A 13,136-nucleotide genomic window follows, 5' to 3' on the forward strand; every position below is an offset into this window, starting at 1 on the left:
AAAAAAAGCACATATGCTAAATTTTGCCTTTACTTTAGTCAGGGTTCTAGGCACTTTACGCTACTGGTTAACTTTCAGATAAGGGAAGTGTTAAGAGTAGTTGATAAAAATTCATGGTGTAAGAGTAAACTGCCTTTCTCCTTAAAAAAAAAAAAAAGTTACATATGCTCATTAAAGAAAATGTATAAAACTTAGAAAAGTGGGAACGTGGAAAATAAGAGTCCCATAAGCCGAACTTGCTTACCTGCTCAATTACAGTTTTCAGCCACCACTGAGGACCCATCAATGTTATAGCTGCAATGATTTTGGCATGCAGGACTCCAAGTGCCCAATCCTAGGATAATAAAAATCATTTAACAGATTTTTGTTTGTTTTTAGCAATAAACCCAGCACAGAGGCTATTTCTTGCATTATTAACTTCAAAACAAAAATTCTGTTGGATTAGTAACAATTTCACAGAAGAATAAATACGCTGGAAAATCCAGGGAATTTTTCCCCCAACAGCTCAAGTTCAATGTTTCTATCAAAACTCATTCTTGTGTCTTAAAAAAAAAAAAAAAAAAAAAAAAACTACATTATTTTCCCAAGAGAACTAAGAAAAGTGTTTAATGGAGATCTGAACAAGCAAATAAATAAAACAGTGTCCTGATTTTATTTCAGCAAACCATCCTTGGGCTGTTTTTCCAGTTGGGCTCCTGAAGGCTCAGAGCACTTCCAGCCGGGTGCGCTCGCAGTTCTGCTGAGCTGTTACTAGGACCTCCCCAGTCACGCCAAGCTCCCTGCTGTGCCTCTGGCCTGCCCACCTCACTATCCACCAGGCAGCCAAAGGGATCACCACTCCCACTGCCCAAGTGATCTCTTAAAGTGCAAGTCAGATCATTTAAGAAGACCTCCGTGCTTACAACCCTGAACACAGCACACAACGTCCTTCATAACCTGTTCTGTTTATCTTAAAAATATATATATACATGTATGTTTTAAAAGTATCAAGTAACATTTAAATCTATTCTTACATTAAACTGAAACCTTTCCAGAGAAGGCTGGAGTCCTCTGTGACCACCAGCCCAAATCCTGATCCCTCCCCAGCAATAACCACTGCTAACATTTGGTATGTACCTTCCACGTTTGTTTCCTTATGCACCGATCTATGTCTATACATGTATGTCCCACAGGAAATGTGTGTATCAGTTTCCTATGGATTTTGCTCATACTGTTCTGTTCCGATTTTCTGGTTTGGTTGGTTGGTCTTCCAAAACATCTTCAAATAGGGTGGGAGGCTGATACATGCACTGAATTCTCGCATAACCTCAAATATCACTCTTCATCCTGACAGACGAATGGGGGAATGACATTTTTTCTAGGTATAGGAAGGTTGGGTTTTGTCCCTTTTATCTCAATGGTCTCCAAATGCCCTTCTACCTTATGGTTTCAGTGCTGCAAAGTCCACTGCCAGTATGCTTTTTTTTTGAAGCTTGTGATTTAATTCAGAAATTTTACCAAGATGTGCCCAAATATGTGTTTTTCTCATCAATTTTCTTTTCACCAAACCTGATGAGGTCCTTCAACCTACAGATCAGTTCTTTCTTCAATTCAGTTAAAAATGTCTATTTTTGTTTCAATGCTGTCTCCTATTTTTGTTTCAATGCTGTCTCCTATTTTTGTTTCAATGTTGCGTCACATTTTTGCATTGTAGAACCCTTATTATGGCTATATTAAGTCTCCTGGGTGTATCCTCCAAGACTCTTCCTCTCCCCTCAATTTCCTATTCTTCAGTTTTGCTCTGCATCAGTCTTCCAGGCCTCCAATCTGACTAGCCACATCTTTAATTCATTTACTGAATTTGTTTGAAATCCATGCTATGTAACATCATGACGATTTCACTCTGTTTTATGGCTGCTATTGTGTGTGCATGCCCAAATACCCCTGTGTTTTTTTTATTCTATTTGGATGCTCATGGCTCTGCAAGCAGTTCTCCATCACCGGGCATATGTTCTGATGGCTCTGCCTGGCCTTCCTTTCTGTGGCTGCTGGGCCCCCCTTACATAAAACATGTGTTATTTTTCTCTGTTGACTCAATGTAGTTCAGAGGCTCGGATTGAGAATATCCTTAAGGGCTGCAAAAGGATCTTTAGCCTGTTAGACCTCTGGGATAGCAAGCCAACAATTCCCAAATAAGAACATGGAGAAGTCCTCCTTGCTTTTTCTCTATCCTTCCAGGCTCACAAGCAGGGAAGATTCAACCACCAACTCAGCTTTCTTTTGGCCTTTGGGAGTCCAGAAGGCACCCAAGTGAGGTTAATGTTCACCTGAGGAGGTCCACAGATCACTGAGGTTCCAGCTCTTTCAAGATCCACTGCTTTCCAGTCCTTTCCCACAAAAAAAGACATACCACACTAGCTCCTCTGCTAGAATTAAGAGTCCAGCCTCCCATAGGTCTGTAGTCACTTGACGCAGGAAAGGCAAGCAGCTTAGAGTCAGGGATGGACAAAAAGCAAGCTGTTCTCTCAAACTTTGGGATTTTATCCAGAATATTAAGGATACCATGCTGCACACTCTGTTTGCAACTTGTGTTTTTCCCCTACTCAAAAACACGTGAGGGCTCCCCTGGTGGCGCAGTGGTTGAGAGTCTGCCTGCTGATGCAGGGGACACGGGTTCGTGCCCCGGTCCGGGAAGATCCCACATGCCACAGAGCAGCTGGGCCCGTGAGCCATGGCCGCTGAGCCTGTGCGTCCGGAGCCTGTGCTCTGCAACGGGAGAGGCCACAGCAGTGAGAGGCCCGCGTACCGCAAAAAAAAAAAAAAACACGTCTGAGAGCTATCTATATCAAAACATATAGCAAAACAAAAATACAAACAAGCAAAGAAACACACAGCTCTACTTCCTTCTTTTTAACTGCGGCACTGGATTCAAAAGCAAAGATATATCACATTTTATTTAGTCATTCTCTATTGATGGACATCTGGGTTGCTTCTAATTTTTTTGACATGGTAAAAAATTATATAATAGCAGAACAATCCTGTTCATGTCTCCTGCACACATGTAAATGTTTCTTTGCAGGATATTCTGAAAAGTGATGAGTCATAACATATAAGCATTCTTAAAATTGAATAATTTCAAATAATTCTCCAAGGTCACAATGTCGGGCACTGTCAAGACCACCAGGAACACAGGCATAAGTGAACAAGCTGCATCACTACTCAACGCAGTGAGGGAGAACACACAGTATGGGGAAGTTGGAGCCCTTAGTAAGAGTGTTAGAAAAGGCTTATTACAGTTTCCTGGCTTGTGTGAGGTGATTTGGGGAGGATTTCAGGAAGCAGGGCTTTGCTCTATTCCAGATGCTAAGTAGAAAGTACAGGTAATCTATAATTGGGTATCTTAATAAATCTTATCCAGAAGAAGGGACAGGCTGAAGCTAATCAAACTGTAGTAGCAAACAAAGGAGCAGCCAATCATGTCAGCCAGGGTACTGGCATGTTGGGGCATTTTTGTGGTTTGAACAGTACTCATGTCTTGCCTGCGTTCAGACACGATTATGGAGGGGTCCTGAGTCTGTCTTGATCCATCACGGTCACGGAGTGGCCTTGTGTGATGCTGCTGTTCTGTCAATTGTTCACATTCAGCAGGAGGCCTAACTCCTGGCCCCCAGGGGCTGTTTTGCTCGTTTTCAGTGCCGTGTACTGCACAACCTCAGGAGGCGTATACCATCTGTTTGCCACATGTGCAGTGATCTCTTGGGTTACGGTAGCATCTGCCTGACCCCTCCCCTATAAAGTTGTGTTTCCCTCTGAGGTAGCAAGTAATCTGTAAGGTGACACTTTGTCACCATGCAAACAACCACTTCTGCACTGTAGTGGCATCAAAACATGACTGCAAATCCTTCTCCCGTGGCGTGGTAGGGGTATATATCCCCTTCCCTTAAATCCAGGCCAGCCTGTGACTTGCTCATACCCAGCAGAATGTAGTGAAGAGCAACGCTGCAGGACTTCTGAGAAGAGGTCATAAAACGTGATGCAGGTCTGCCTTGTTTGTAGAAGCCCAAGTGCCTTGAGGCTACCAAGCTGTAAAAAAGCTCAAGTACATCCAGGGGCTCCAGCCAATAGCCCAGATACGGTGCAACCAATAACCAGCACCAACTCTCACACATGAGTGATGACGTCTCCAAATGATGCCAGCTAATAAGGCTGTCAGATCACACTCAGCCACTGAGCCTTCCCAGATGAGACTCCAGATACCATGAAACAGACACAAGCCAGTATACCCTGTCTTAATATCTGATCCACAGATTCTGTGGACAAAATAAATGGTTGTTTTATGCCAGGAAGCTGGAGCTGCAAGGTAACTTGCTATTGCAGCACAGTAGCTAAAGAACATCGACTTTCACCTGATAGGTTCAGAATCCATTGACAATCCTCAGAATCAATTATTTTGTTAATTATTGCAAAACAGTAACTTTCCTAATTAATTGTTAATTCTTCTAACTTTATTGCTGGCATTATTCTGTGAAAAACAGCCTTACTTCAATCACTGATGCTATCAGACTACACTGCAATGCAGCTCCTACAGAACGGTGTCATATATGCTTAACGATTCCCCCTTCTTGCTCCCTTTCACTCTGATTCTAATCTATGAGCACACCGGATGAGAGGAGGTCCCCTATGTCGTATGCTCTGTCTCACTTCAAGGTCTGCCCACTCGCTCCCTCCTGGAATACACTTCTTCCTTTCTCACCCACTCCTCCGCACTCTATCGTGCTGTCCTAGACATTATCTACTGCAGAAGACTGCACCTGAAGCCCCCAAGTTGGGTAGATGCCTCTCCCACACGATGCTGCGCTTCTTGTGCTTGCCCCAATCACAGCACAGTAACCATCTTTCCCACCAACCTTTAAGGTCCCCGAGAAGTTCCTGCATTAGCCTCATTTCCATCTCAGTTATACAGTACAGGGTTTGGGTGTACATTAAAGCATTCAAGTAAATATTTGCTGTTAGATGAAGTTTATGGGGGTTCTTCATCTGGAAAGTAGAGGACAATTTTCATTTCTGAAAAATTCACCATAATCTACTAAAAGGAGATTTTTAAAACAAGGCTGAAAAGCCTTTGAATGACTGAAGTCAATACCTAGCTCTTTCCCCTAACATCTCTTAAAAACTTGAGGTCTATGACGTTAACTTCAGGCTCTAAGTATGACAGAAAAGTTAAATTTCTTTTTCCGTGAGCATTTTAAGGCCTTTGCTGTGACCTGCATAGGTTCCCTCAGAATGCTCTTTTCTTTTTTTTTTTTTTTTTTTCGGTACGTGGGCCTCTCACTGCTGTGGCCTCTCCCGTTGCGGAGCACAGGCTCCGGACGCACAGGCCCAGCAGCCATGGCTCACGGGCCCAGCCGCTCCGCGGCATGTGGGATCCTCCCGGACCAGGGCACGAACCCGTGTCCCCTGCATTGGCAGGCGGACTCTCAACCACTGCGCCACCAGGGAAGCCCAGAATGCTCTTTTTAATAAGCCTGTGACTTTGTGGGAAAAAATGCTGCAATTTTTCCAAAGGGTAAGTTATTACTTCGAGTCTCAAAGCCAAAAGGAGCAAGATATCTCACCCTAACTAAAAGTGAAAAGTTCAACACATTAGCTTGTATCTTTAAACACTGGTGAAGCCTATCGTGACATTTTAAACCTATAAAGTAAGGTATTTTAAAGGTGTTGCATGACCTGCATATTTCAAAAGCTAAAATGCATTATCTAATCGATTTTATGAGTTCCTACAATAGAAAAAATTAAGGAATCTTCCTAAACAAACTGCTTAAAATCACTTTAAACAATTAAGAATTTTTCTGATTCCAAATACATAAAGAAATATCATGAGCAAAAGACACACATTTACCTGCCATGGGTAAAAAAGAGGAGTCTGATCCAAAGGAACCCTCAGGGGGGCAACAATAACCAGCTCAAACAGAAGCCCCAGAAGAAGCGGGACGACTCCAGCCAGCAGCACTGCAACTATCACGGTCTTCATTATCTATCAGGGAATGAAAAGCCTTGTTATTAGAGACTCTATGACTTTTAAGCCAAGCTCTTTATCTCATGTGGATATTTACTCTTCTTTGACCTGATGCCTAACAGAACGAATATATACCTTAAACAACTTACATTTTATGTTATATGTTTAAATGAAATCTGAATGTGTAACTATAAAAACTCAAGCTATAACAAAAACATGAAATTACTATGCATTATTGCTATAAAATTATAGGAAATTCATTTTATTACATATATTAATCAGGTGGCTTTGCTGCTTTTCTCAATCTCAGTCTCAGAAGTAGGCTTTTGTTTGCCCATGAAAAGCTACTGGTTGTCCCAGGCCCCTGATCCAGTGGTGGTCCACCCACAGGCTGACCTGTGACCCCTGAGATGGACTGGTATAGTTGAAGGGCTCTGCATAACCCCAGTTAAGGTAATTACCAAGTTGATCAAATTAGCTCCCCTGAGAACAGTACAGTCCAACAGAACTTACTATGATGACAGAAATGTCCTGTATCTGTGTTGTGCAATATGGTAGCCATTAGCCACAGGGCTATTCTATTAACACAGCTCTAGAATTTGGACAAAGTGGCAAAATGAAAATAAAGTAGACACAAAGAGAAGAGATAACATGCAAGAGCCACTATGAAATCCTGACAAAGAAATCAATTTTTAAAGTGGCCTTGATGTCCCTTTTTCTTCAGGTAGCCTCAGTAAGTACATCCATTTCAACAGCAAGAGATTAAAAATGGTGTGCATTGAGGCAGTACCTACTTCTTCACATGGCAACATGATATGGAAGAATATCAAATGAAAAGTGGTACTAGCTAGTTTCTGTATTTTAAATATAGGTAAGTGTCTCATCTTATGGATTACACAGCAATCAACTCCCTCCATTCTTAATATACAATGAATCTCCTATGTTTTTCTTTCAACACTAGCATTAAACAGCTATTAAACTTTCAGTGAAATCAAGATATAAATTCAGATACAAAACCAGAGTTGATTATACAAATGAAAAGGCATAAAGCAGTGACCTAAACATATTTACCAGTCATAGCCAACATTATGATCAATCAGTAAATTACCACACAATTTCCCATTTATGTGAAAAACACTGACTTAATCCTGAAGTCAAGATTTTATGTATTAAAAAATCTTTTTTCAATCAGATTTTAGAAAAAATATCATTAAAGGAAATTTCTACTTAAACAAATTGATTTTAAATTCTACAGAATATCTTATTACTCAAGGGCCTTACCAGATCATTTAATAGCATGATTTTCTTTTAACCCTCAAATACATCTGACTATATTTCTCAGAATGAACCAGAAAACTACTGTCTTAAAGGAACACTCTTTCTAATTCAAAAAAATCAACTCTCTTGACTCTATCAACACAGTGAAGAAACAAAAGTGAAAAGATTAAAAGAAATTACTGGAAAAATATTCACTACTCCTGTCAGACAAGATCAGTCTGTATTAGGAAAACCTACCATAAGGGACCACTCCTTAACCTTCTGGAAGATCACTCTGCGTCCCTGTGGCATCCATGCCACCAGCACTGTCACCGCCCTGATGGTTAGCCAACAAACATAGAGACCACAAGCAGCTGTGTAGAGCTCATGGATTTTGGCAGTCCCCGTCCAAAATGACATTAACCAACGGCCAGCAAATACTGAAAATAGAAAAGCTGATATATTAGACATGTAGTCATGTAAAGAGAACTCTAATCTTGATGTCAATGTTGTACTACTAGTATTTTCAAAAGTTTCAGTCATTTTAAGTCATTATTAAAAAGACATCACATTTTGATATATCAGTGTCTTTGTTAAAAGCAAACAAACAAAATAAAAACAAAACCCCCCAAATTCAAAAGAATGTAATTATTTGACTAAGATACAACCAGACCACAGTAAGTCACTGGGGATGAGCTCTCCTGTGACATGCATTCTGACTTGCCAGGCCAATTACTTGTTCTTTGGGGACTGAAACGACTTGAGGGGGGTGTTATTTTTATTGTCTGTATTATCAAATGAAATCATTATGCACATAACAGGCCAAAAATGGAAAATTTACTTTCTATTATTTGTGTTGTCAATACTTTTAACATTTAGGAACATTACAAATAATTTAGAGTAACTTTCTTTCAATTGGGTCATTCATTAAGATAGAAAACTAAGCTTATTTTAATCAGAAGTGGGCACATTAACAAAGAATACCACACTAGCTTTTCTTAGGAAAAAAATTAAGATCTAAATATTAGGAAACATGTGAAAGTTGTCTAAGGGACTGCCTCACACAAAGAGTTATTACAAATAAACTCCACAATGTACCCACAAAAATCTAACTATCAGTCAAGATCATTTATATAGTAACTTTCTTTACATGGTTACTTATCTTAATAAGGCTGGAGAAAAAAGGAAGACCCCATTTCCAGTGTCTTTTTCTCCTTAATACAGTACTTACCTGTTACCTTTCAATGTCTAAAAGGAGCTTGTGGCTGTGCTGAACATGTTCCATACATTTTCTCATTAATCCTCCCAACAACCCTGCAAGCAGCAATGGCCTCCACTCTGAAGACTAAGAAACCGAGGCTCAGCAACAGAACCTTGCCCAAGCAAGGTCACACAAGGGCGGAGACTGAATGTGAACTCCTGTCTACAGGACAGAGCTCATGCTCTTGACCGCAGACCCACACTGCCTCCAGTCAAGCTAAACCACCCCAACAGTCAGGTTTACAAGCCACAGTGCCAATAACGTTACACACTTCTTTGCAATCTCACAGACAGCTTGGATATGAAGATAACTCATTTTTTGAAGACAAATACATGTTAAGTATTTATCTACATGAAACAAACACACGTGCACGTTAAAGATATAAAAATACCACTGATAATTCGGTAAAAATGTCTAGCATTCTATATATACATATTTCTACTCCAAGATTCTTTGTTGTTCTTTTTCGGTTGGTTTTTTAAAATTTAAGGCTTCCCTGGTGGCGCAGTGGTTGGGAATCCGCCTGCCAATGCAGGGGACACAGGTTCGAGCCCTGGTCCGGGAAGATCCCACATGCCACGGAGCAACGAAGCCCATGCACCACAACTACTGAGCCTGTGCTCTAGAGCCCATGTGCCACAACTACTGGAACCCGTGCTCTGCAACAAGAGAGGCCACCACAATGAGAAGCCTGCGCACTGCAACGAAGAGTAGCTCCCCCTCGCCACAACCAGAGAAAAGCCTGTGCGTAACAATGAAGACGCAACGCAGCCAAAAATAAAATAGAAAAAAAAAATTTAAAGGCTGCTTTTCATTCCATACTTCACATAGTTCTAAAGTGTTTTTGAGAGGTCAGGGCTAGTTTCTAGTTTGCAGTAACTTGACATTAGCTAAAATGCAGCTACAAGAAAACAACCTATGGGGAAAACAGCATCCTCACCACCTTAAACGTGTACTATGACAAAAGCATTTCTATGATTAAACATAACTGCATTCCTTCCACTAGATGGTGGGACTGGATTAACAGGGAAATATTTACTTAACAATCTTTAATGAAATTAATGTACCTGTATTGCCAAATTCAAGCACTAAAACTAGGTTTCCTTCTTTTGTTAACTTTTTAATATTTCTGATAAAAACATGAAAATGGAACATAAAAATCACAAATGTAAAGCTGTCCAAAGTTCAGAAACTGAGTTTTCTCAACAATGTTTACTACACTGCACCCAATAGTTAACTAGACTTTGTCTTTTTAACAGCTGAGGTCTGAGTAGTGAACTTAAGAGCAAAGTTCTCACGGTCAAAAATCATTGTGCAGAAACAGTGAAAAACAAAACAACTTTATTTTTACCAGTTTAAGGTGAATCACAACTCTTACCAATTAGAAACTATTCTTTTTTTTTTTAAGAAACCTCACTTGAAATTAACTAGCTGCTCTTCCCCAGCCTTAGCCCTCATGGGAAAACTCAAGTATTTAATACAAATTTGATTTATAAAGTTATACTGAGTTAGTGCTATAATCAAGACACTAACTCAATAACATGTACAGGCTTGATAAGACCTGAAAATTATCTTCACTTGATTATTTAAGTGGCTAACACATATCAGTATGATTCAGAATCTTCTGGCTTGCTATAACACTAACTAGGAGGCGGGGGGGGGCGGGCAGCAAGTTGTTTCTGACACTTTGTCACTGGCTTTGGACTCCCCCCCCCATCTACCCCTGACCTCTGCAGAAGATGACAGACTACTATATTCATCGACAGCTTCTTACTTGTTAGATGAAGAAACCCTGTTTAGCTGAAATTTAGCGATTAGTATTTATGATTACCAGGTGATAAAGGGAAATAGCCTGGCTTCATAAAGGTCTCTAGCAATAGCATGCAGTGGACTGGAAAGATAATTACATAATGAAGGCAAACATAATTAACATCAAAACACTGGCTTGAAAAAAATGACTTAAGCCACACAGATGACTTTTTTTTAATGCATACATTTTTATTTTAAAATGCTAAAAAAATTTTTATAAAAAAAAGTTCATGAAAAATTTCAACATATACCCAAGCAGAGAAAATCCTATAATAAAATCCTTTGTACTCAATCACCCAGTTTCAAAAATTATCAATTCACAGCCAATCTTAACATCTTCTATAGTTTTGCCTACTTCCCCACCCCCAGAACGCTTTGAAGCAAATCCCAGACAACAGATGACTTTTTGAGAACCCATACTGCAATAAGAAAATGTCTATATAAAATGAGTGACCACAAGTACTTTACTTCCAAAAATTAATCATAAATTGTATACTGACTCTGTCCCCCTCTGCTCCGATACAAATGAGTCCAATGAAACGTAGAGCCCTATAGAGAACAGTATCCCATATTCAATAAAAATGGGGATAACTACTTCAAGTTTATATGTGATAAAAGATCACATGTCAGCAAGACATACCCTTTTAAAACAAAGCATCTTTTCATGATGTCATTAGCGGAGAGCTAGGATAACCTCATACCTGGTAGAGTAAGGCAGATGAGGCTGGCGATCAGTAAGGTTATACACATGAAGACAATCAACAAAAATATCTGCAAGGCAAAACACAGCAGTGCATAAACAGAATTCATCTGTGCTCAATGCATTTTATGACACTCCTCAAAGAATCAACACAATTCTCCCAGTAAAAACGATCTGCCTATATTTGTATCTCCAGGATTCCTTCCATTTCACATAAAAAGGAAATTTTCATTTTAGGTAATATTAACTATAATTTTGGCCGAAAGGAAACTGTGCCCACTTTCATATAATCAGATACATCAGCAAGTACCAATATATTTTGAATCAGAGAGCACAAAAATAAAACATAATCAGCTTAGGGCTTCCCTGGTGGCACAGTGGTTGAGAGTCCGCCTGCTAATGCAGGGGACACGGGTTCGTGCCCCGGTCCGGGAAGATCCCACATGCCACAGAGCGGCTGGGCCCGTGAGCCATGGCCGCTGAGCCTGCGCGTCCGGAGCCTGTGCTCCGCAATGGGAGAGGCCACAACAGTGAGAGGCCCGCGTACCGCAAAAAAAAAACAAAACAAACAAAAAAACATAATCAGCTTAAATTTTCCCTCACTATTAATTAAAACTAACAATATTTGCTTATTTTTATCAAATTCTCAAAAACAACTTCTCATGAAAGGAAAGCTTATTCCCTAACAGTGCTATCCAATTAGAACTTTCTGTGATAATGGACATGTCTACTCCTGCACTGCCCGACACAGGAACCACTGGCACAGGTGGCCATTAAGCACTTGACATGGGGTCACAATGAATGAGTAAAGGAATTTAAAATTCTATTTACTTTGAGTGTGTGTGTTGTCTACAAGAAGTGTACCTTCTTTTGTTTTTTCAGTTTCATTGAGGTATAAATGACAAATAAAACTGTAATATATTTAAAGTGTTCAATGTGATTTGATATATGTATACACCGTGAAGGGATTCCCACCATCAAGGTAATTAACACATCCATCACACCACATATTTACAAACTGTATTTATTTTTAATTAAGTTTAAAAGTAAACAGCCGTTGTAGCTATAGCTGGTGGCTCTCAGCTACTGAGAAGTGCAGATAAAAAGGAAATACACTGAGACAAGAGGGAAGTGGCTACCCTGGACAGAGAGGGTGCTGCTTGCCTTGACCTGACTAAGCCCAAAGGGCAGAGCTCCAGCAGGAAGACTGGAAAGCACTGATGATGATAACACTCCGAGAGGGGGCTGGAGCCTTGGTCAGCTTTCGCTGCCAGAGAAATCCCTTAGTGATTCTCTCTCTAATCTAGGCCAGAAGTACCTTCTGCTTAGAAAATACCTTTTGTCAATCCGAAAGCCTCAAGTCTCACAGCTCCACCCCCATCTCTGAGAGCTCCCTCCCTAGCTCTTGCAGCTCGCCTGCACCTCCCACCCCCTACTCCACACATTCACCTCCCTGCAGGTTCCATACCTACCATGGCTAACCTGCCTCTTGTCCTGACACAGGGCTGGAATGCCCTTCCCACTTCCCATTTTTTAATCTGCCTGACCCCAAACTTTAAAGACTTAAAGGTATCAACTCCTCCACGAAGCTTCCTGAACAACTTTCAAAAAAGTGTTTTGCGGAGCAAGTGAGCAATCATATGACACGCTACTAATATAGCAGGTGACGTGAGGACTAACACCTGGCCATTGAATCTAACCCCCATGAAGGTCACTAGGGACCCTTGACAGGAAGAGTTTTGGTGGAGTTTGGGGCTAAGTCTTGCTGAGCCAAGTACTTCCTTAACCAATCTGGTCTTCAGTTTTATCAGATGTAAACAAGAGATTACTACTCATACCTTGCAGCATTGGGATTAATACTACAAGGATTAAAGAGAGGAAAACACTAAAATACCCCCTCCAGTTCCTGACACACAGGTGAAATGAATCAGGAATGGCAACTTCTTATTTGATCTAGGGTCTTCTATCTTGTTCCTTTCCAACAGCAGGGACCAACAGCACATGGACTCCCAACTCCACGGCTTACATCTAAAATTCCATCAGCTTATCCGACATTTACATATATTATGTGTTGCAGAATGAGAGGCCTGAAATGTGGGTTCTTGTCAGGAAGA

The 13,136-nt window shown here is 40.5% G+C and overlaps 1 protein-coding gene across 3 annotated transcripts in view; it reads right to left on the bottom strand.

Moving 5' to 3' along the window:
* The window catches only part of MARCHF6 (membrane associated ring-CH-type finger 6), a 76,283-nt gene that overhangs the window by 9,555 nt on the left and 53,592 nt on the right, over positions 1 to 13,136 (bottom strand). For all 3 annotated transcript variants that reach the window (XM_032625686.1, XM_032625687.1, XM_032625688.1), the window contains 4 exons: positions 11,024 to 11,093; positions 7,511 to 7,692; positions 5,879 to 6,013; positions 245 to 334 (listed from right to left, as the gene is read on the bottom strand). In XM_032625686.1, the coding sequence (XP_032481577.1) occupies positions 245 to 334; positions 5,879 to 6,013; positions 7,511 to 7,692; positions 11,024 to 11,093 (477 nt within the window). The remainder of the gene's footprint in view (positions 1 to 244; positions 335 to 5,878; positions 6,014 to 7,510; positions 7,693 to 11,023; positions 11,094 to 13,136) is intronic.

The sequence above is a fragment of the Phocoena sinus genome, chromosome 3, assembly GCF_008692025.1.
Source record: "Phocoena sinus isolate mPhoSin1 chromosome 3, mPhoSin1.pri, whole genome shotgun sequence".
NCBI lineage: Eukaryota > Metazoa > Chordata > Mammalia > Artiodactyla > Phocoenidae > Phocoena > Phocoena sinus.